This window comes from Chlorocebus sabaeus, chromosome 6, assembly GCF_047675955.1.
Source record: "Chlorocebus sabaeus isolate Y175 chromosome 6, mChlSab1.0.hap1, whole genome shotgun sequence".
Classification (NCBI taxonomy): Eukaryota; Metazoa; Chordata; class Mammalia; order Primates; family Cercopithecidae; genus Chlorocebus; species Chlorocebus sabaeus.
Genome location: NC_132909.1, coordinates 12,157,764 through 12,180,380, shown reverse-complemented (window position 1 = coordinate 12,180,380; position 22,617 = coordinate 12,157,764). Strand labels below are relative to the sequence as shown.

At 51.4% G+C, this 22,617-nt stretch overlaps 2 protein-coding genes across 2 annotated transcripts; one reads left to right on the top strand and one right to left on the bottom strand.

Annotated features, from left to right (window-relative positions):
- Window positions 1-469: 469 nt before the first annotated feature.
- SNRPD2 (small nuclear ribonucleoprotein D2 polypeptide) lies at window positions 470-5,197 on the bottom strand. Its single transcript, XM_007997242.3, has 3 exons — window positions 5,003-5,197; window positions 1,390-1,569; window positions 470-738 (listed from the first exon to the last, which is right to left on the bottom strand). Coding segments are annotated over exons 1-3 (357 nt in total). The 5' UTR covers window positions 5,005-5,197; the 3' UTR covers window positions 470-563.
- Window positions 5,198-5,758: 561 nt separating this feature from the next.
- Window positions 5,759-22,308, top strand: QPCTL (glutaminyl-peptide cyclotransferase like). Its single transcript, XM_037991848.2, has 7 exons — window positions 5,759-6,025; window positions 6,527-6,670; window positions 8,865-9,146; window positions 12,048-12,200; window positions 12,302-12,401; window positions 15,967-16,083; window positions 17,079-22,308. Exons 1-7 carry the CDS (start codon window positions 5,819-5,821, stop codon window positions 17,222-17,224), a joined length of 1,149 nt encoding a protein of 382 aa, XP_037847776.1. The 5' UTR covers window positions 5,759-5,818; the 3' UTR covers window positions 17,225-22,308.
- The last annotated feature ends 309 nt before the right edge of the window (window positions 22,309-22,617 follow it).

Sequence of the window (22,617 nt, the reverse complement as noted above, 5' to 3'; positions counted from 1 at the left end):
GCATGAGCCACTGCGCCTGGCCCAATCTTTGTATTTTTAGTAGAGACAGCATTTCACCATGTTGGCCAGGCTGGTCTTGAATTCCCGATGTCAGGTGATTTGCCCGCCTCAGCCTCCCAAACTACTGGGATTACAGGTGTGAGCCACCATGCCCGGCCCGAAAAGATAGTTTGGTCAAGCGAGGCCAATTCATTTTAAGAGGCAGAGAAGAGAGCAACAGAGTGACAAGGAGAAGCTCAGAAAGATTAAAGCAGGAGAACTAAAATGTTCTCCAGTGCCACAACTGGGTGCTCATTTCCATCCAACCTGTCTGCTTTGCGGAGGGGGAACGTGAGGCCTCGATGGGGCAGAGCCAGGGCCTCTCCACTTGCTCACGGGTCCTGGTCCCAGCATTCAATTTGATATTAGCTACCTCCCCCAATCCCTCCTGAATCCACCCCACTCACAAGGCTCTGGGAACACACACCACTAGAAAAAAACCACAGAGCTTTATTCTTCTCAATACCAATGGCAACGGTCTTCATAGGACAAGAGACTGAGTTCTGTCGATGGATAGGCAGCCCCTACTTGCCGGCGATGAGCGGGTTCCGCAGGACCACGATGACCGAGTCCCCGCGCAGGAACATCTTGGAGATGTAGCGGTCTTTGTTGACTGGCTTGGATTTCTTCTTGCCCTTGCCGCTCTTAGGGACCTCAGTCCACATCTCCTTCACGTTCTCCAGCACCATGTTGCAGTGCCTGGTGGGGAACAGGGAGGGGAGGCACTGGGTGTGAGGGGGGTGCCTCTGACAGCGCTGCCTGCTGCTCGCCCCCTCCAGCAGCATGGCTTGGGGAAGGGTGCAGGTGCTAGGCTGGATGACCAAGCTGCCAAAGCCAATTCTGCCAGTCCTTAGGTTGAGGCTGAGGCAAAGGACTGCACCTCTCTGTGCCAGTTTGTCCATCTTTAAGAGGGAAGACAATCACAGTACCTTCCTCACAAGGTCGTTGAATATTATCTTTTTTTTTTTGGGACAGAGTGTCGCTCTGTTGCCCAGGCTGGAGTGCAGTGGTGCGATTTCAGCTCGCCGCAACCTCTGCCTCCTGGGTTCAGGCAATTCTCGTGCCTCGGCCTCCTGAGTAGCTGTGAATACAGGTGTGCACCACCATGCCCAGTTTTTGTATTTTTAATAGAGATGCCATTTCACCATGTCAGCCAGGCTGGTCTCGAACTCCTGACCTCATGTGATCCACCCGCCTTGGCCTCCCAAAGTGCTGGAATTACAGGCATGAGCCACCACCCTGGGCCATACACTCCAGGCATCTGAGAAACCTGTCTTTGAGCTCTTCAGACTGGAGCTAGGGCAGCCTCTCTAGGCCTGCACAGAACACCTCCCAGGACCCAGCACTCACCTATCGAAGGCCTTCACGCGGCCCAGGAGTTTCTTATTGTTGCGACAGTTGATGAGCACTTGGGTGTTGTTCTTGACTGACTGAGTGAGCACAGAGAGTGGACCCGTGTTAAATTCCTCCTCCTCTCGCTTCTGCAGCTCCTCTGGGGTCATCTCACTCTTGGGCTTGTTGAGGAGGCTCCTGCATGGACAAACATGGAACCCATAAGTGAGAGAGGCTGGAGCTGTGAGGATGGGTGGTCAGGGCCTCAGCCTCAATGTCTCCCCAGCCTTGTCCCATCACATCCGTCCTGTTCAGCCTTCTGAGTATCACCAGCTGGATGCCTAACAGACATTTTCTTTTTCTTTTCTTTTTTTTTTTTTTTGAGACAGAGTCTTGCTCTGTTGCCAGGCTGGAGTGCAGAGGCACGATCTCGGCTCACTGCAACCTCTGCTTCCTGGGTTCAAGCGATTCTCCTGCCTCAACCTCCTGAGTAGCTGGGACTACAGGCACGCGACTATAGGCATGCGCCACCTCCACGCCCAGCTAATTTTTGTATTTTTAGTAGACAGTGGGTTTCACCACATTGGCCAGGATGGTCTTGATTTCCTGACCTCGTGATCCACCCGCCTCGACCTCCCAAAGGGCTGAGATTACAGGCGTGAGCCACCGCGCTCGGCCAGACATTTTCAACTCTGCATGTCTCAGGTCGGGATCCAGATCACCCAACCACCGAAGCCTACCCTATCCACAGTGTTCTCCATCTGCTTTGATGGTAACTCCACCCTTCTAGTTCTCTGGGCAAAAACTTTGTCAACTTGATTCCTCTTTTTCCCTCACATCCTACAATAAATCTGTAGGAAGTGGCCATTTCTTACCATGGCCTAGGCCTCTGTCATCACTGACCTGGAATCTTTCTGGTTTCTCTGCCTCCACCCATGTTCCCTGACAGTCTGTTCTCCACAGAGTGGTCTGAGGGGGCTGTGCTAAAACCTCAATCATAACATGTCACTATTCAAAGCCCTCCCAGGGGCTGGGTACGGTAGCTCATGCCTGTAATCCTAGCACTTTTGTGGTGCAGAGGTTGCAGCGAGCCGAGATCGCGCCACTGCACTCCAGCCTGGCAACAGAGCAAGACTCTGTCTCAAAAAAAAAAAAAAAGGCCGGGCGCAGTGGCTCAAGCCTGTAATCCCAGCACTTTGGGAGGCCGAGGCGGGCGGATCACAAGGTCAGGAGATCGAGACCATCCTAGCTAACACCGTGAAACCCCGTCTCTACTAAAAAATACAAAAAACCAGCCGGGCGAGGTGGCGGCGCCTGTAGTCCCAGCTACTCGGGAGGCTGAGGCAGGAGAATAGCGTGAACCCGGGGGGCGGAGCTTGCAGTGAGCCGAGATGGCGCCACTGCACTCCAGCCTGGGGCACAGAGCAAGACTCCGTCTCAAAAAAAAAAAAAGAAAAGAAAAGAAAATGTCTGTTAGGCATCCAGCTGGTGATTCACAAGGCGGGTGGATCACTTGACATCAGGAGTTCGAGACCAGCCTGGCCAACACGGTAAAAACCCATCTCTACTAAAAATACAAACAAAACAAAAACAACAACAACAAAAAATTAGCCAGGCGTGGTGGTGCACGCCTGTAATCTCAGCTACTTGGTAGGTTCTGGCAGAAGAATCGCTTGAGCTCAGGAGACGGAGATTGCAGTGAAGCGAGATCATGCCACTGCACTCCAGCCTGGGCGACAGAGTGAGGCTCTGTCTCAAAAATTAATAAATACAAATTAGAAAATACAAAAATTAGGCTGCGTGCGATGGCTCACGCCTGTAATCCCAGCACTTTAGGAGGCCAAGAGGGGTGGATCGCCTGAGCTCAGGAGTTCCAGACCACCCAGGGCAACATGGTGAAACCCTGTCTCTACTAAAAATACAAAAAAATTAACCAGGTGTGGTGGCGCATGCCTCTAGTCCCAGCTACTTAGGAGGCTGATGCAGGTGAATCGCTGGAGCCCCAGCAGCGAAGGTTGCAGTGAGCCAAGATTACACCACTGCACTCCAGCTCGGGTTACAGAGTGAGACTCCATCCAAAAAAAAAAAAAAAAAAAAAAAAAAGTAGCTGGGCATGGTGGCGCATGCTTGTAATCCTAGCTACTTGGGAGGCTGAGGCAGGAAAATCACCTGAACCCAGGAGACAGAGATCGTGCTACTACACTCCAATCTGGGTGACAGAGCGAGATTTCATCTCAAACAAACAAAAGAAAATCCTCTCATGCCCCCCGCCATCTCAGTGTAGAAAGTAAAACCCTGGCCAGGCACGGTGGCTCACGCCTGTAATGCCAGCACTTTGGAAGGTCGAGGCGGGTGGATCATTCGAGGTCAGGAGTTTGAGACCAGGTTGGCCAACATGGCGAAACCTGGTCTCTACTAAAAATACAAAAGTCAGCTGGGCGTGGTGGTGGGTGCCTGTAATCCTAGCAACTCAGGAGGCTGAAGCAGGAGAATTGCTTCAACTCGGGAGGCGGAGGTTGAAGTGAGCTGAGATCGTACCATTGCACTCCAGCCTGAGCAACAGAGCAAGGCTATGTCTCAAAAAAAAAAAAAAAAAAAAAGATTTTTTTTTTTTCCTTGGGAACAAAAGGTTTCATTCACTGATGTATCCTATGTGGCTTAAGCAGTGTCTGATACATAAACATTCAATGTAATATTTGGTGCACTAATAAATGAGCAAAATCATGCCAATGACTCGTTATCCCTTTAAGTTGTGAATTAGGTCGAAAACACATCTGTCTCCAGCTCAAATGATCAGAAGTCCCTTATTTCAAACCATTATTTCTAAAAGTCCTAACTTCCCTTCCCCAGTATTCGTTTTGATTTCTTTTGTTTCGTTTTGAGATGGAGTCTTACTCTTCCCTCAGGCTGGAAGAGTGCAGTGGCGCAATCTCGGCTCACTGTAACCTCCGTCTCCCGGGTTCAAGCGATTCTCCGGCCTCAGCCTCCCAAGTAGCTGGAATTACAGGGGCCCGACACTACGTCTGGCTAATTTTTGTATTTTTGGTAGACACGGGGTTTCACCACAATGGCCAGGCTGGTCTCAAACTCCTGACCTCAGGTGATCTGCCCGCCTCGGCCTCCCAAAGTGCAGCGATTTACAAACCTGAGCCACCGCGCCCGGCCTCCCCCAGTATTCGTAAAATCGCTGCCCCTTAACATTCACTTCAATAGGACTAATTATCTAGGACACCTCTCCGTTATCGTTTAAAATATGTTTTTCATAATTAAATTTTTTTTTTTTTTTTTGTAGAGACAGGGGTCTCGCTATGTTGCCTACAGTAGTCTCGAAACTCCTGTGTTCTAGCGATGCTCCCGCCTTGGCCTACTAAAATGCTGGGATCACAGGCATGAGTCCCCGCGCCTAGCCCAGCGCGTTATCTGATAAAGCTGTCCCCTCTCCCGAAGTCACGATGCGTCAAAGGCCCCACGCCCGTTCGCAAACTCATCAGGAGAAAAGCAGGACGCTCCATCCCTAAAACATCTGCCCCTGTCCCCCACCCCCCTCTCTGCTTAACCCTTCCCACCCTCAATCGGTCAAAATTTCCACCCTCAACCTCATTCCCGCCGCCTAAGCCTAGCCCGGCCTCACATGATGGTCACTAAGCTCTCCGTTCACTCCCGTTTCCTCCGCGTTGCTGCAGCCTGAGGCGAGAGAGGCGGGACTTCCTCTTCCTGCGACCCACTTCCGTTGGCGCCTGCGCAAAGCCAAGCAGTAAGTGGAGGCGTGGCCTGTTGCCATAGCATTGCCCACCAACGGTGCGCAATGAAAGAATAAAAGCCTCGGGTAGGGGTTCGAGGCCAGTCAGAACCACACGGAGCAGATGTTTATGACAATGAAGACAAAAAGAAAGGCCGTCTGATTCAAACCGTTTCGTTGAAGAATGGTACAGGCTGAAGGAGGGAAATGACAAACTATTTCCAAATGCCCGCCGGCCGTGACTTCGGGGGCGCGGCCTCCGTTGAAGCCAATCCGTTCCTCGCTTCGGAGACAGGCACCGCCCCTCTTCCCTCTGGGACGGGTTATTGACGTATCTACTGATCTTTCCGACTCTGCGCCACCAATCCCCTGCCTACATCCGGGAGGGGCATGGACCTGCGCCAGAGAGATTGAATATTTTCCACGATCAAACGCTGCTCATTGGCTTTCCCCCTCCGCTAAGGCGGAGCCTATCTCTTTTGCGCTCCCTTTTGGGTCGTGCCATTCTCAGAAGAACCAACCCCAATACCCAAGGGAGGCCGGGAGGCGTGTCCTCAGGACCGTAGCTCTTATTGGTTTCGCTGCTCGCTGTGGGGTGGGCAGGTGCAGCCGCTGCTGTTGCTTATTGGCCCACCGATTCCATGGGGTGGAACTTGGCTGGGCCTGAACTCAATCGTGGTCTGGTACAGGTTTCAGGGCAAAGCTGCCATGCGTTCCGGGGGCCGCGGGCGGCCCCGCCTGCGGCTAGGGGAACGTGGCGTTATGGAGCCACTCTTGCCCCCGAAGCGCCGCCTGCTACCGCGGGTTCGGCTTTTGCCCCTGTTGCTGGCGCTGGCCGTGGGCTCGGCGTTCTACACCATTTGGAGCGGCTGGCACCGCAGGACTGAGGAGCTGCCGCTGGGCCGGGAGCTGCGGGTGAGGCTGGGCGGGGACCCGGGCACCGCGGGGACCCTCATTCCCTCCCCGCTGTTACCCAGGGTTGACTTGGCTTTAGCGCACGGCCCTAACCGCAGATGCCACCGTCTTCGTCATCTGAGCGCATGACCCTTACCAAAGGAATAAGGCTTCGGGCTGGTTTTGCAACAGTAGCTTCCTTTTATGAGGAAAGGTCTGAAATAGTAAGACGAGGGGGTTCAGGGTTCTACGCCTTTAGTCAACTATTTGGAAGAGTCCCTTCCTCCATCTCCCCTCTCTCTCACTGGGCCTCGATTTCCCCATCAAGTTTGAGGTAGGCTGGACCGGATGGCCTTGGAAGGACTTTTCCTGAGCCTTGGATTTATCCTACAAGTCTCCGATGCTGGAGGCCGCAAATTAGCAAGAGGACCCGGGGCTCCTTGTGGGTGACGGCTCCCGGGGTAGGGATGAAATGGGGGGTTGCTCTCATTCTTCCCTTCCCTATCCCACCTCCTTCCCAAGGTCCCGTTGATCGGAAGCCTTCCCGAAGCCCGGCTGCGGAGGGTGGTGGGACAACTGGACCCACAGCGTCTCTGGGGCACTTATCTGCGCCCCCTGCTGGTTGTGCGAACCCCAGGCAGCCCGGGAAATCTCCAAGTCAGAAAGGTAAAGGGACCCACCTCCAGTCCCTGACCCCCTAGCCCTCCAGGGAATGGGAAATAAGCATCCTGTTCAAGATCCCAAAGGAGCTAAGAGGAGGAACTGGGGCGCTGACTGGAGTTAATCGGACTCTAGACTCCCATGCTGAAAACAAACCACCAGGCTGTACTGCCCCGCTTAATGCCCCCACCAAAAGCTTACTGTGTGCTAGGCATAGGCAACAGACAGCCCTTTAAGGTGGGTACCAATATGATCTTCATTATGCAGATGGGGAAACTGAGGCTTAGAGAGGTTATACACATTGCACAAATCCTACAGATAATAAATAGTAGACCTTAGCCTGGTGCACTGGCTCATGCCTGTAATCCCAGCACTTTGGGAAGCCAAGGTGGGGGAATCATCTGAGAACTTCGAGACTAGCCTAGTCAACATAGTGAGACCCAACGTTTAGAAAATCATAGACCTGGAGTTGAACCCAACCAGGTTGGCTCTAAGTTGGTGCTGTAATGTATCTATTGTCTCCCAGAAAGCATCAAGAGTCATTTAAAGGCCAGGCACAGCGGCTCACACCTGTAATCCTAGCACTTTGGGAGGTCAAGACAGGCAGATCACTTGAGGTCAGGAATTTGAGACCAGCCTGGCCAACATGGTGAAACCCCATCTCTACTAAAAATACAAAATTAGCCAGGCGTGGTGGTAGGTAACTGTAGTTGCAGCTACTTGGGAGGCTGAGGCACGAGAATCACTTGAACCCGGGAGGCGGAGGCTTCAGTGAGCTGAGATTGCTCCACTGCACCCCAGCATGGGTGACAGAGCAAGACTCCATCTCAAAAAAAAAAAAAAAGAGTCATTTAAATACTGCCTGAGTCCCATTGCGACCTCATCCACTTAGATTGTGACCTTGGACTTGTTTCTTTTTTCTTTTCTTTTTTTTTTTTTGAGACAGAGTCTCACACTGTCGCTTGGGTTGGAGTGCAGTGGTGCAATCTTGGCTCACGGCAACCTCCGCTTACCAGGTTGAAGTGATTCTCCTGCCACAACCTCCTGAGTAGCTGGGATTACAGGTGCCCACCACCACGTCTGGCTAATTTTTTTGTATTTTTAGTAGAGACGGGGTTTCACTATGTTGGCCAGGCTGGTGTTGAACGCCTGACCTCGTGATCCACCTGCCTCAGACCCCCAAAGTCCTGGGATTACAGGCGTCAGCCACCGCGCCCAGCCCGAACTAGTTTCTTAACCTCTCTGAGCCCATTTCCTCATCTGCAAAATGGGATCATGTATCAGCAGTCCCTCCTCTTTATGGTTCTGAGAAGAGAGCTTAGAACACAATGAGAGCTATTTAAGGGTAAGCTGTGATGAGTCTTGTTGGCTTCAAGAGGTGGGGTCACCCCAACATCTGGCACCCAGTAGGTACTCACCAGGACTGTCAAGGGAATGATTTTAATCAGAGTAGGGGACTGGGCACAGTGGCTCACACCTATAGTCCCAGCACTTTGGGAGGCCGAGGCAGGCAGATCACTTGAGGTCAGGAATTTGATACCAGGCCGGCCAACATTGTGAAACCTCATCTCTTCTAAAAATACAAAAAATAGCCAGGTGTTGTGGGGGGCGCCTGTAACCCCAGCTACTCGGGAGGCTGAGTCAGGAGAATCACTTGAAGCCAGGAGGCGGAGGTTGCAGTGAGCTGAGATCGAGCCACTGCACTCCAGCCTGGGTGACAGAGCAAGACTCCATCTCAAAAAGAAAAAGAAAAAAAGAGGCCAGGCACGGTGGCTCACGCCTGTAATCCCAGCACTTTGGGAGGCCGAAGCAGGCAGATCACGAGGTCAAGAGATCAAGACCATCCTGGCTAACACGGTGAAACCCCGTCTCTACTAAAAATACAAAAAATTAGCCGGGCGTGGTGGCGGGCACCTGTAGTTCCAGCTACTCAGGAGGCTGAGGCAGGAGAATGGCGTGAACCCGGGAGGCGGAGCTTGCAGTGAGCCAAGATCGCGCCACTACACTCACGTCTGGGTGACAGAGCGAGACTCTGTCTCAAAAAAAAGAAAAAGAAAAAGATAAAAAAGAAAGAAATCCATTAAATCAGAGTGGGACCTTAGAGTCAACCCATCTGCTCTACATGGCTCAGGTCACGTGGCCCTTCTCCCCACCTCCTCCCCAGTCCCCGTCCACCCTCCCACCTCTCTCTTGCCGCTAGTTCCTGGAGGCCACGCTGCGGTCCCTGACAGCAGGTTGGCACGTGGAGCTGGATCCCTTCACAGCCTCGACGCCCCTGGGGCCAGTGGACTTTGGCAATGTGGTGGCCACGCTGGACCCGGGGGCTGCCCGTCACCTCACCCTTGCCTGCCATTATGACTCGAAGCTCTTCCCACCCGGAACGACCCCATTTGTAGGGGCCACGGACTCGGCTGTGCCCTGTGCCCTGCTGCTGGAGCTGGCCCAGGCACTTGACCTGGAGCTGAGCAGGGCCAAAGAACAGGTAAGGAGCAGGAGTTGGGGAGGGTAGTGGGCTACCTCCACCTTTTCCCAAGCCCCCACCTTACCTTTCCTGGACATTTGTCATCCCTCTCATCTTCCCACTCTACTCCGCGCACGGTGTCACAGGGATCTTTTTTTCCTTTTTTGAGACAGAGTTTCACTCTTGCTCCCCAGGCTGGAGTGCACATGGCGGGATCTTGGCTTACCGCAACCTCTGCCTCTCGGGTTCAAGCGATTCTCCTGCCTCAGCCTCCCTAGTGGCTGGGATTACAGGCATGTGCCACCACGCACAGCTAATTTTGTAATTTTAGTGGAGACGTGCTATCTCCATGTTGGTAAGGCTGGTCTCGAACTCCCAACCTCAGGTGATCTGCCCTCCTCGGCCTCCCAGAGTGCGGGGATTACAGGCGTGAGCCACCACACCTGGCCATCACAGGGATCTTTTTACCTCCTAGATGTCAGATTCTCTTTCCTCTCCCCCAAACCCTCGCAGGGCTCCCACCTCATTGCAAGCATAATCCAGAGTCCTTATATTGGCCCATGGGCTGTGCCCTGTTACCTCTCCAGACTCATCTCCCACCCCTCACCTTTTGCTCACTCTGCTGTAGCCACCCCTACCTCCTCTGGATTCCTCAAACCTGCAGGGCTCACTCCCGCCTCAGAGCATTTGCACTTGCTGTTTGCTTTGGATAGAATGTGCTTTTCTGGCCAGGCTCGGTGGCTCACGCTTGGAATCCCAGCATTTTGGGAGGCTGAGGTGGGTGGATCACGAGGTCAGGAGTTCAAGACCAGCCTGGCCAACATGGTGAAACCCCGTCTCTACCAAAAATACAAAAATTAGCCACACTTGGTGGTACACACCTGTAACCCCAGCTACTCAGGAGACTGAAGCAGAGAACTGCTTGAGCTCGGGAAGCGGAGGTTGCAGTGAGCCGAAGTTGCACCACTGCACTCCAGCCTAGGTGACACAGCGAGACTCCATCTAAAAAAAAAAATAATTTTCTGGGTGTAGTGGCATGCTACTTGGGAGGCTGAGAGGGGAGGATGGCTTGAGTCTAGGAGTTTGAGACTGCAGTGAGCCATGATCATGCCACTATATTCTAGCCTGGGTGACAGAGACCTTGTCTCTTAAAAAAAAAAAAAAAAAAAAATATGCTTTTCATAGATATCTTCCTGGCTGACTCCCACTCTTCACTCAGGTGTCCACTCCAATGTCACCCCTTTAAAGAGGACTTCCCGGCCGGGCATGGTAGCTCATGCCTGTAATCCCAGCATTTTGGGAGGCCAAGGCAGGCAGATCATTTGAGGTCAGAAGTTCGAGCCCAGCTTGACCAACAGGGAAACCCCCATCTCTACTAAAAATACAAAAATTAGCTGGGCATGGTGGTGCACACCTGTAATCCTAGCTACTTGGGAGGTTGAGACAGGAGGATCACTTGAACCCGGGAGGCGGAGATTGCAGTGAGCCGAGATCGCACCACTGCACTCCAGCCTGGACGACAGAATGAGATTCTGTCTCAAAACAAACAGAAAAGAAAAACACAGATCTCATCATGGTCTTGCCCTGCTCAACCCTCCTCCGTGCCTCCCCAGTGTCCCTATAACAAAGCCCACACTCCCTGGTCCTTGCTAAACCCTCCGGACTCCTCTCAAACCTCTGGGACCCCTTCCCTGGCCACAGCCTTGCCCTGTGTTGCTCCCTTGGCTGGGAATGCTCTTCCTCCTGCTCCATTTTGCCAGGCCAGTTCCTACCCACTCTCATGGCAAACATCCCTTCCCAAAAGACCCAACGCCCTCTCCAGGCCAGGTCATCCCCCAGCCTCCTTCCTATGCCCTCTCAGGACTCTATCGTTCTTAGAAGCATTTGTTTCAACTGCATTTCGCTGTTTGTATAATTACTCATTGGTGGCTCGCTCTCTTCCTCCAAACTGAGCTTGAGGAATAATAATCAGAGATAACCCTTATTTAGTTACATGCCAGGCACTGTTCTAAGACCTGGATTCAAACCTTACCCTTTGAAAAGAACTGTTATTGCTGGGCGTGGTGGCTGACATCTGTAATCCCAGCACTTTGGGAGGCTGAGGCAGGTGGATCATTTGAGGTCAGGAGTTTGAGACCAGCCCGGCCAACATGGTGAAACCTTGTCTCTACTGAAAATACAAAAATTAGCCGGGCGTGACAGCGGGCGCCTGTGGTCACAGCTATATGGGAGGTTGAAGCAGGAGAATCTCTTGAACCTGGGAGGTGGAGGTTGCAGTGAGTCAAGGTTGTGTCATTCCATTCCAGCCTGGGTGACAGAGCAAGACTTAGTCTCAAAAAAAAAAAAAAAAAAAACCTCAGCCGGGCGCGGTGGCTCACGCCTGTAATCCCAGCACTTTGGGAGGCCGAGGTGGGTGGATCACGAGGTCAGATCGAGACCATCCTGGCTAACACAGTGAAACCCCATCTCTACTAAAAAATACAAAAAATCAGCTGGGCGTGGTGGTGGGCGCCTGTAGTCCCAGTCACTTAGGAAGCTGAGGCAGGAGAATGGTGTAAATCCAGGAGGTGGAGCTTGCAGTGAGCTGAGATCTGGCCACTGCACTCCAGCCCGGGTGACAGAGTGAGACTCCATCTCAAAAAAAGAAAAAAGAAAACCTCTTATTAACCCCATTTATAGATGAAGAAACTGATGCTTCTAGAAGTTAGTAACTTCCCCTTGCCTGCTTTGTTATGAAGCAGCCAAGTACAGATTTGATCCCAGACAACTGGACTCAGAATCTGTGCTCTTGGCTACCACGTTCAATGAGTGAGGACATCTCATTTGTTCTGTTAAGCCATGCAAGCGGGCAAGAAGTGTGGGTGTGCTGAGGCTGAGGGCTAGTCCTGAGCTGTCTCTGACCACCCCCCGCTGCTCCCACAGGCAGCCCCGGTGACCCTGCAACTGCTCTTCCTGGATGGTGAAGAGGCGCTGAAGGAGTGGGGACCCAAGGACTCCCTTTACGGTTCCCGGCACCTGGCCCAGCTCATGGAGTCTATACCTCATAGCCCCGGCCCCACCAGGATCCAGGCTATTGTAAGACCAGGGTACCCTGGCTTCTGGCGAGGGAGGGAGAAGGTGAAGCGGGGCTGGCGTCATCCTGCGCGGGCCCCTCCAGTCCTGGCCTTTCTCCTTAGGAGCTCTTTATGCTTCTTGATCTCCTGGGAGCCCCCAACCCCACCTTCTACAGCCACTTCCCTCGCACGGTCCGCTGGTTCCATCGGCTGAGAAGCATTGGTAAGGGTGAATGTGGAGGTGGGCCCCAGCCCACCTGGGTATGGGGTACAGGGCAGCGGGCTGGGGTAGGACAGGCACCTACCCTCTAAAGGCTCATCCACCAGTCTGGGCCACATAGGAAGACCCCATTTTTTTTTTTTTTTTTTTTTTTTTTTGAGATGGAGTCTCATTGTGTCACCCAGGCTGGAGTGCAATGGCGTGATCTTGGCTCACTGCAACCTCCACCTCCCTGGTTCAAGCCATTCTCCTGCCTCATCCTCCCGAGTAGCTGGGACTACAGGCGCATGCCACCATGGCCAGCTAATTTTTTATTTTAGCAGAGACAGGGTTTCACTATGTTGGCCAAGCTGGTCTCGAACTCCTGATCTCGAGATTCGCCCACCTCAGTCTCTCAAAGTGCTGGGATTACAGGCGTGAGCCACCGCGCCCTGTGACCCCATCTCTTAAAAAAAGAAATTAGCACCGGGCATGGTGGCTCACGCCTGTAATCCCAGCACTTTGGGAGGCCGAGGCAGGCAGATCACGAGGTCAGGAGATTGAGACCATCCTAGCTAACACGGTGAAACCCTGACTGTACTAAAAGTACAAAAAATTAGCTGGGCGTGGTGGCGGGTGCCTGTAGTCCCAGCTACTCGGGAGGCTGAGGCAGGAGAATGGTGTGAACCCAGGAGGCAGAGCTTGCAGTGAGCCGAGATTGCGCCACTACACTCCAGCCTGGGCAACAGCTGGGTGCAGTGGCATGCACCTGTCATCCCAGCTACTAGGGAGTATCCTTTGAGCCTGGGAGGTCAAGGCTCCTGGGAGGTCAAGGCTGTAGTGAGCCAAGATTGCACCACTGCACTCCAGCCTGAGATCCTGTCTCAAAAAAAAAAAAAAGAAAAAGCTGGCTTGGTGGCTCACACCTGTAACCCCAGCACTTTCAGAGGCTGAGGCAGGTGGATCACTTGAACTCAGGAGTTCCAGACCAGCCTGGGCAACATGGCGAAACCCCGTCTCTACAAAATACAAACAAAAATTAGGTCAGTCATGGTGGCTCACGCCTGTAATCCCAGCACTTTGGGAGGCCAAAGCGGGTGGATCACCTGAGGTTAAGAGTTTGAGACCAGCCTGGCCAATGGGGCGAAACCCCTTCTCTACTAAAAATATGAAAAGTTAGCCGGGCGTGGTGGTGTGTGCTTGTAATCCTAGCTATTCAGGAGGCTGAGGCAGGAGAATCACTTGAACCTGGGAGGCGGAGGTTGCAGTGAGCCAAGATTGCGCCACTGCACTCTAGCCTGGGCAACAGAGTGAGACTCCATTAAAAAAAAAAAAAAAAATTAGCCAGGCATGGTGGCACCTGCCTGTAGTCCCAGTGACTTGGGAGGCTGAAGTGGCAGGATCACTTGAGTCTGGGAGGTCGAGGCTGCAGTAAGCTGTGATTGCACCACTGCACTCCAGCCTGGGTGACAGAGTTAGACTCTGTCTCAAAAAAGAAATAAATAAAAATAAAAATTTTAAAAAGTTAAAAATTGTTTTTCTTCCTTTTTGTGGAGAACAGGGTCTCGCTATATTGCCCAGGCAGGTCTCGAACTCCTGGGCTCAAGTGATCCTCCCGCCTCTGCCTCCTTGAGAGCTGGGATTACAGGCATGAGCCACTGCACCCAGCCTAAAAATTGTTTTTAAAAATAAAGGCTCGGCCAGGTGCAATGGCTCACGCCTGTAATCCCAACACTTTGGGAGTCTGAGGTGGGTGGATCACAAGGTCAGGAGTTCGAGACCAGCCTGGCCAATATGGTAAAACCCTTTCTCTACTATAAATACAAAAAGTAGCCAGGTGAGGTAGTGTGTGCCTGTAGTCCCAGCTACTCCGGAGGCTGAGGCAGAAGAATCGCTTGTACCCGGGAGGCACAGGTTGCAGTGAGCTGAAATTGTGCCACTGCACTCTAGCCTGGGTGACAGAGCAAGACTCTGTCTCAAAAAATAAAATAAAAGAAAGGCTCATCCAGCCTTTTCTCTACCTCCCTATCTTTCTAAGGAACTAGAGATTAGTGATAGTGATTAACAGACGGGCTGTAAGGTGAGACAGCTGTGGTTTCCAGTCTTACCAGCTGGGTGAACTTGGACAAGTGGCTTCATTTCTCTGAGCCTCAGTTTCCTATCTGTAAAATGGCCAGTGGGGGCTGGGCCTGGTGGCTCACGCATGTAATTCCAGCGCTTTGGAAAGCTGAGGCAGGTGAATCACAAGGTTGGGAGTTTGAGACCAACCTGGCCAATATGGTGACACCCCATCTCTACTAAACATTCAAAAATTAGCTGGGCATGGTGGCGGGTGCCTATACTCCCAGCTACTCAGGAGTCTGAGGCAGGAAAATTGCTTGAACCTGGGAGGTGGAGGTTGCAGTGAGCCGAGATTGTGCCACTGCGCTCCAACCTGGCGACACAGCGAGACTGTCTCAAAAAAAAAAGGCCAGGGGGCCCAGAAGTAGTAGCTCATGCCTGTAGTCCCAGCACTTTGAGAGACCAAGGCAGGAAGATCACATGAACCCAGAAGTTTGAGGCCAGCCTGGGCAACACAGGAAGATCCCATTTCTACACACACACACACAATTACCCAGGCATGGGGGCATGCGCGTGAAGTCCCAGCTATTTGAGAGGCTGAGACTGGAGGATCGCTTAGGTCAGCAAGATTAAGGCTGCACTGAGCTGTCATCGCCCCACTGCATTCCAGTGTGGATGACAGAACAAGATCTTTTTTTTTTTTTTTTTTTTTGAGACAGAGTCTCGCTTTATCTCCCAGGCTGGAGTGTAGTGGCCCAATCTTGGCTCACTACAACCTCTGCCTCCTAGGTTCAAGCGATTCTCCTGCCTCAGCCTCCCCAGTAGCTGAGACTATAGGCATCTGCCACCACGCCTGGCTAATTTTGTATTTTTAGTAGAGACAGGGTTTCACCATATTGCCCAGGCTGGTCTCGAACTCCTGACCTTGTGATCCGTCCGCCTCAACCTTCCAAAGTGCTGGGATTACAGGCGTGAGCCACCTTACCTGGCCTTTTTTCTTTTCTGGTTTTTTTTTTTTTTTTTTGAGACAGAATCTTACTCTGTTACCCAGGCTGGAGTGCAGTGGTGCAATCTCAGCTCACTGCAACCTCCACCTCCCAGGTTCAAGCAATTCTTGTGCCTCCGCTTCCCAAGTAGCTGGGACTACAAGCGCCCACCACCACACCTAGCTAATTTTTGTATTTTTAGTGGAGACAGGGTTTCACTATGTTGGCCAAGCTGGTTTTGAACTCCTAACCTCAGGTGATCCACCTGCCTCGGCCTCCCTAAGTGCTGGGATTACAGGTGTGAGCCACCGCACTGGGCCACAAGATCTTGTCTCCAAAAAAAGCATGTCTATGTCTTAGACTTGGAGGGATTGAATGAGACCAGGAACATAGTGAGCCCACAGGAAGGAGTCACTGGCATTCATCCTTGTTGGGATGACCAGGGCTTTTTCTCTGGGTGCTCTGCCCTCCTCTGATTTGCGGACTGGGGACCTTTGACTACTAAGGACTAACCCTTCCTCTCTAATCACGCCCACCTCCAGAGAAGCGTCTGCACCGTTTGAACCTGCTGCAGTCTCATCCCCAGGAAGTGATGTACTTCCAACCCGGGGAGCCCTTTGGCTCCGTGGAAGACGACCACATCCCCTTCCTCCGCAGAGGTACCTGCTGCACGGAGGGATGGTGGGTGGGTGTCTAAGGAAGCCACAAGTTGGAAGTGGCCATGGCCCCTTCCCAGGGCTGGGGAATGGTGCTAAGTGGCCTAACCTCTTTGTGCTTTGATGTATTCATCTGTAAAATGGGGATAATACTCCCTATCTTAGAGTATTGTTGAGGAGATTGAACGTGCTAACACCGGTAAAGACCTTACTTGGACCAGCACCCAGCACATAGCAAGCATTCCAGAAATGTTTGCAGCTGGGCACGGTGGTTCACACCTGTAATCCCAGCACTTTGGGAGGCTGAGTTAGGAGGGGTGTTGGGGGGCAGGAATCCTCGAGCCCAGGAGTTTGAAACCGGCCTGGGAAACATGGCATAAATCTTGTCTTCACTAAAAATACAAAATTTAGCAGGGCATGGTGGTTCACACCTATAGTCTCAGCTACTCAAGAGGCTGAAGTGGGAGGATCACCTGAGCCTGGGAAGTCAAGGCTGCAGTCAGCCTTGATTGAGTCGCTGCACTCTAGCCTGGACAACAGAGGGAGACAATATTTCAAAAAAAGAAAAAAAGTGCCAGGGCTGGGCGTGGTTGCTTACGCCTGTAATCCTAGCACTTTGGGAGGCTGAGGCGGGCGGATCACCTGAGGTCAGGAGTTTGAGACCAGCCTGGCCAACATGATGAAACCCCATCTCTACTAAAAATACAAAAACTAGACAGGTGTCGTGGTATCTGCCTGTAATCCCAGCTACCCGGGAGGCTGAGACAGTAGAATCGCTAGAATCCGGGAGGCAGAGGCTGCAGTGATCTGAGATCGCGCCACTGCACTCCAGCCTGGGCGACAGAGAGAGACTCCGCCTCAAAAAAAAAAAAAGTGCCCGAACATAGTATCTTTCACCAGTGTGTGGGGGCAAGGCAAGGTTACTTAGAGGTTGGGCTTGGGCTCCTGGGTTGTGGTGGGCTGCAGCGGACCTGACAAAGTCTCCTCTGTCACTTCAGGGGTCCCCGTGCTCCATCTCATCTCCACGCCCTTCCCTGCTGTCTGGCACACCCCTGCGGACACAGAGGCCAATCTCCACCCGCCCACGGTACACAACTTAAGCCGCATTCTGGCCGTGTTCCTGGCTGAATACCTGGGGCTCTAGTGCCCTCGGCCAATGCCTGTGCAGAGGACTGTGAGAGAGAAGGTCCCACGGGGGGCCAGTGAAGCTCAGGCGGGATCTGCCTAGAGTGTGCTGGCTTGTGGTTTTCACACCTTTGTCTCCTCATTGTGCTACAATTGGAAGACCTTCTTTCTTTTGATTGTCTCAAGCTGCCACCCTTCAAGGACAGGGAAGAGACCATTGTGGGGTGACAGCCAGAGGAATAAGAACGTGGTCCCTCCCCAGAGGTAAACACTTGGTCCAAAGGTTTGCAGGGGCCAAATGGTGTTTTTTTTTTTTCTTTGAGACGGAGTCTTGCTTCATCGCCCAGGCTGCAGTGCAGTGGCCTGATCTCAGTTCAGTACAAGCTCCGCCTCCTGGGTTCATGCCATTCTCCTGCCTCAGCCTCCCGAGTAGCTGGGACTACAGGCGCCCACCACCATGCCCGGCTAATTTTTTGTATTTTTAGTAGAGATGGGGTTTCATCGGTTATCCAGGATGGTCTCAATCTCCTGACCTCATGATCTGTCCGCCTCGGCCTCCCAAAGTGCGGGGATTACAGGCGTGAGCCACTGGCCTGGCAAAATGCTGTTCTTTAGGTCAGCGAACTGAAAGAGCAAAAGACTGCTAGGTGTGGTGGCTCATGCCTGTAATACCAACACTTCAAGAGGCTGAGGGGGGAGGATCACCCGAGCTCAAGAGTTTGAGACCAGCCTGGCCAACACGGTGAAACCCTGTCTCTACTAAAAATACAGTAATTAGCTGGGCATGGTGGCAGGTGCCTGTAATCTCAGCTGCTTGGGAGGCTGAGACAGGAGAATCACTTGTACCCAGGAGGCGGAGGTTGCAGTGAGCCAAGATCACACCACTGCTCTCCAGCCTGGGCGACAGAGCAAGACTCTGTCTCAATAAAATAAATAAATAAATAAATAAATAAATAAATAAATAAATAAATAATTTTTAAAAAAGAGTAAAAGACTAAACGACTGTTACTGGTCTGGTCCAGTGATGCCACCCAACCAGATGAATTCTGCGTGGCTTGTTTTGTGTCAGGTAATTCTCCAGAATGGCAGGCTTGCTACTGTACCAGTCCTAACCTAACTCCCACATGGGGCACATAGGATGTGTTCAGAACCAGGCACAGAGGAGACAAGCTGATATTTTAGAAGTCCAGATTCTTCCAAACCCAATGGGTAATAAGCCATTGTTTCTGGCTGGGCATGGTGGTTCACATCTGTAATCCCAGCTCTTTGGGAGGCAGAGGCAGAGGGATAGCTTGAGCTCAGGAGTTTGAGATCAGTCTGGGCACTATAGTGTGACCCCATTCTCCAGAAAAAGGAAAAAGAAAAAAAGTGTAACCAGTGTTTCTGCAAAACACCACCTGCAGAAGCCAGGTGTGGTGGTGCACACTTGTAGTCAGGAGGCTGAGGTGAGAGAATCCCATGAACCCAAGAGTTTAAGACCAGCCCGGGCAACACAGTGACACCCTGTCTCAAAACAAACAACAACAACAACAAAAACGCCAAACATTCTGTAGAACTCATGTAAATAGACATTGCATGACAAAGGGGACCTGAAATCTAAGAAGCAGGGTGAGACAACATAAAATGTGTTTCCTCACTGCATCATGTGAATTTTTAAGACAGAGGCTCCCAAAGTATTTCACTATGGAATGCTTTTTATTAGGAAGCACTTCATAGAACTAAGATACCTCGGCCGGGCATGGTAGCTCACACCTGTAATCCCAGCACTTTGGGAGGCCAAGGCCAGTAGTTCACCTGAACTCAGGAGTTTGAGACCAGCTTGGACAACATGATGAAACCCCATATCTACTAAAAATACAAAAATTAACCAGGTATGGTGGCATGAGCCTGTAATCCCAGCTACTTGAGAGGCTGAAACAGAAGAATCGCTGGAACCCGGTGGCAGAAGCTGCAGTGAGCCAAGATCACACCACTGCACTCCAGCCTGGGCGACAGAGCGACACTCTGTCTCAACAAACAAAATACAACAACAACAAAAGAACTAGGATGCCTCAGAAGGTACTTTGGAAAACAAGGGGTTTTGAAAGTCTGGGAGCATCTACAAAAGCAATGGGTAAGACAGATCTAGATCTATTGCAGAGTAGCTATGGCACACTGGCTCTCCCTTTCCGCTGTTGGTGCAGCAGTGTAAGATGGTGGGTGTAACTGCAAACTCCAGTGAGCAAGTATTTCCCAACCCTACCTAATTTTCAGACTCAGCTGGGGTGCTTATTAAAAAATGCAGACTGGGTGTGGTGGCTCATGCCTGCAATCTCAGCCCTTTGAGAGGTTGAGGTGGTAGGATCACTTGAGCCCAGGAGGTTTTTCTTGTTGAGGCAGAGTCTCGCTCTGTCACCCAGGCTGGAGTGCAGTGGTGAGATCTTGGCTCACTGCAACCTCCGCCTCCTGGGTACAAGCGATTCTCCTGCCTCAGCCTCCGGAGTAGCTGGGACTACAGGGTGTGCCACCACGCCCAGCTAATTTTTGTATTTTTAGTAGAGACGGGGTTTCATCGTGTTAGCCAGGATGGTCTCGATCTCCTGACCTTTTGATCCGCCTGCCTCGGCCTCCCAAAATGCTGAGATTACAAGTGTGAACCACCATGCCCGGCCCATGCTGTCCTTAAGGACACACTTTGGTGCATACACAGCTGCTCAGCAAACCAACTCAAAAGAAAAACCTGAGACGGATGGCATCTGGAAGCAGAGTCCTACACCGAGCTCTGTGCCTGTGGGTTTATGACTTTAATGGAGACTTAGCAGTGAGCACGGATGCCAGGCCAAGGTGGAGGATTAGTACAGGGTGTAGCGAGCATCTGCCCTCCAAATCAACTCCAGGGCTGAAACTCGGGGTATCAAATGAGAGGATAAACATAGGTCCTCAATTTAGGTTCTTCCATATTTGCTGACATTTATTGAGCATCTACTACGTGCCAGGCATCATGAGAACTCTTTTTTTTTTTTTTTTTTAAGATGGAGTTTCGCTCTTGTCACCCAGGCTGGATTGCAGTGGCACAATCTTGGCTCACTGCAACCTCTGCCTCCTGGGTTCAAGCGATTCTCCATCATCAGCCTCTAAGTAGCTGGGATTACAGGCGCCTGCTACCACGCCCAGCTAATTTTTCTATTTTTTTGGTGGGGGGACAGAGCCTTACTCTGTCGCCCAGGCTGGAGTGCAATGGCGAGATCTCGGCTCACTGCAAACTCCACCTCCTGGGTTCAAGCGATTCTCCTGCCTCAACCTCCCGAGTAGCTGGCAATACAGGCACCTGCCACCATGCCCCGCTAATTTTTTCTATTTTTTAGTACAGATGGGACAATGTTGATCAGGCTGGTCTCGAACTCCTGACCTCAGGTGTCCACCCGCCTTGACCTCCCAAAGTGCTGAGATTACAGGCATGAGCCACCAAGCCCAGCCTATGAGAACTTTTTTCTACAAATATCAAACTGTGTAGTCTCCCTGACTACAAATCCTGAAATAGGTACAATTTCAGTTCTCATTTTGCAGGTGAGGCGGCTGAGACTGAGAATTGCAAACCAGTTGCATGCGGTGTGAGGATTTTCACTCACAGCTGTGCTTGCAACTTCCATGTCCTACCTCCCTTCCAAAAAGTACCTGTGGCTGGGTGTGGTCACTCACCCCTGTAATCCCAGTCCTTTGGAAGGTAGAGGCAGGAGGACTGCTTGAGCCCAGGAGTTCCCGACCAGCCTGGGCAACAAAGCCCCTGTCTCTACAAAAAAAAATTTAAGGGCCAGGCTCAGTGGTTCACGCCTGTAATCCCAGTACTTTGCGAGGCCAAGACGGGCGGATCACGAGGTCAGGAGATCGCGACCATCCTGGCCAACGCAGTGAAACCCCATCTCTACTAAAAATACAACAAATTAGCTGGGCATGCTGGCAGGCACCTGTAGTCCCAGCTACTCGGGAGGCTGAGGCAGGAGAATGGCGTGAACCTGGGAGGTGGAGCTTGCAGTGAGCCGAGATTGTGCCACTGTACTCCAGCGTGGGGGACACAGCGAGACTCTGTCTCAAAAAAAAAAAAAAAAAAAAAAAAAAAAATTAAAATTAGCCAGTATGGTGGCAAGTGCCTGCGGTCCCAGCTACTTGGGAGGCTGAGCAGGAGGATCTCCTGAGCCCAGAAGTTTGAGGGTATAGTCAGCTATGATTGTGCCACTACCCTCCATCCAGCCTGGGTGACAGAATGAGACCCTGTCTCAAAAAAATAAAAATAAAAACACCCCAAATCCACCCCCACCATTACCAAAAAAAAATACACTTGTGCCAGGTGAGATTTGTTAAGAAAAAGTATCCAGATAATTTTAACTTTAATCTGCTTTATGCAGATTTTTGGCTTGAATCTGGGGTAATAACTGTTAGCCTTGTTGTACAGATGAGGCTGCTGGTGCTTGGCAAGGTCCCACAGCCAGCAAACCCTTTTTTTTTTTTTTTGTAGACAAAGTCTCGCTCTGTCACCTAGGCTGGAGTGCAGTGGCAGGATCTCAATCTCTGCTCACTGCTACCTCCACCTCCCAGGTTCAAGCAATTCTCGTGCTTCAGCCTCCCAAGTAGCTGAGATTACAGATGCACGCCAACCATGTCCAGCTAATTTTTTGTATTTTTAGTAGAGAGGGTTTCACCATGTTGGCCAGGCTGGTCTCAAACTCCTGACCTCAAGTGATCCGCCCTCCTTGGCCTCCCAAAGTGCTAGAATTATAGGCGTGAGCCACCGTGCCTGGTCTAAATTAGATTTTTGTAGAGATGAGCTCTTGCCATGTTGCCCAGGCTGGTGTTGAACTCCTGGACTCAAGTGATACTCTTGCCTTGACCTCCCGAAGTACAGAGAGCACAGGTGTAAGGCACCATGCTTGGCCTTTTTTAAATTTTTTTTTTTAAATGCTGTTGGTGTCTTTTATCAGTTTTTAATTTTCCAACTATCATGTCTTTAAATAGCATCTTTGGGAAGGGCGTGGTGGCTCATGCCTGTAATCCCAGCACTTTGGGAGGCTGAGGCGGGCAGATCACGAGGTCAGGAGATTGAGGCCATCTTGGCTAACATGGTGAAACCCCATCTCTACTAAAAATGCAAAAAATTAGCCAGGCGTGGTGGCAGGCGCCTGTAGTCCCAGCTACTTGGGAGGCTGAGGCAGGAGAATGACATGAACCTCGGAGCTGGAGCTTCCAGTGAGCAGATGCATGCCAGCCTGGGCGACAGAGTGAGACTCCATTTCAATAAATAAATAAATAAATAAATAAATAAATAAATAAATATTGTCTTTGTACTTATCCTTTCTTTTGTTTCTGGAACCCCAATTAAATGTGTTATCATTTTTTTTCCTTTAAAAAGCCACTTGTATAAATGTGTTAGATCAATTT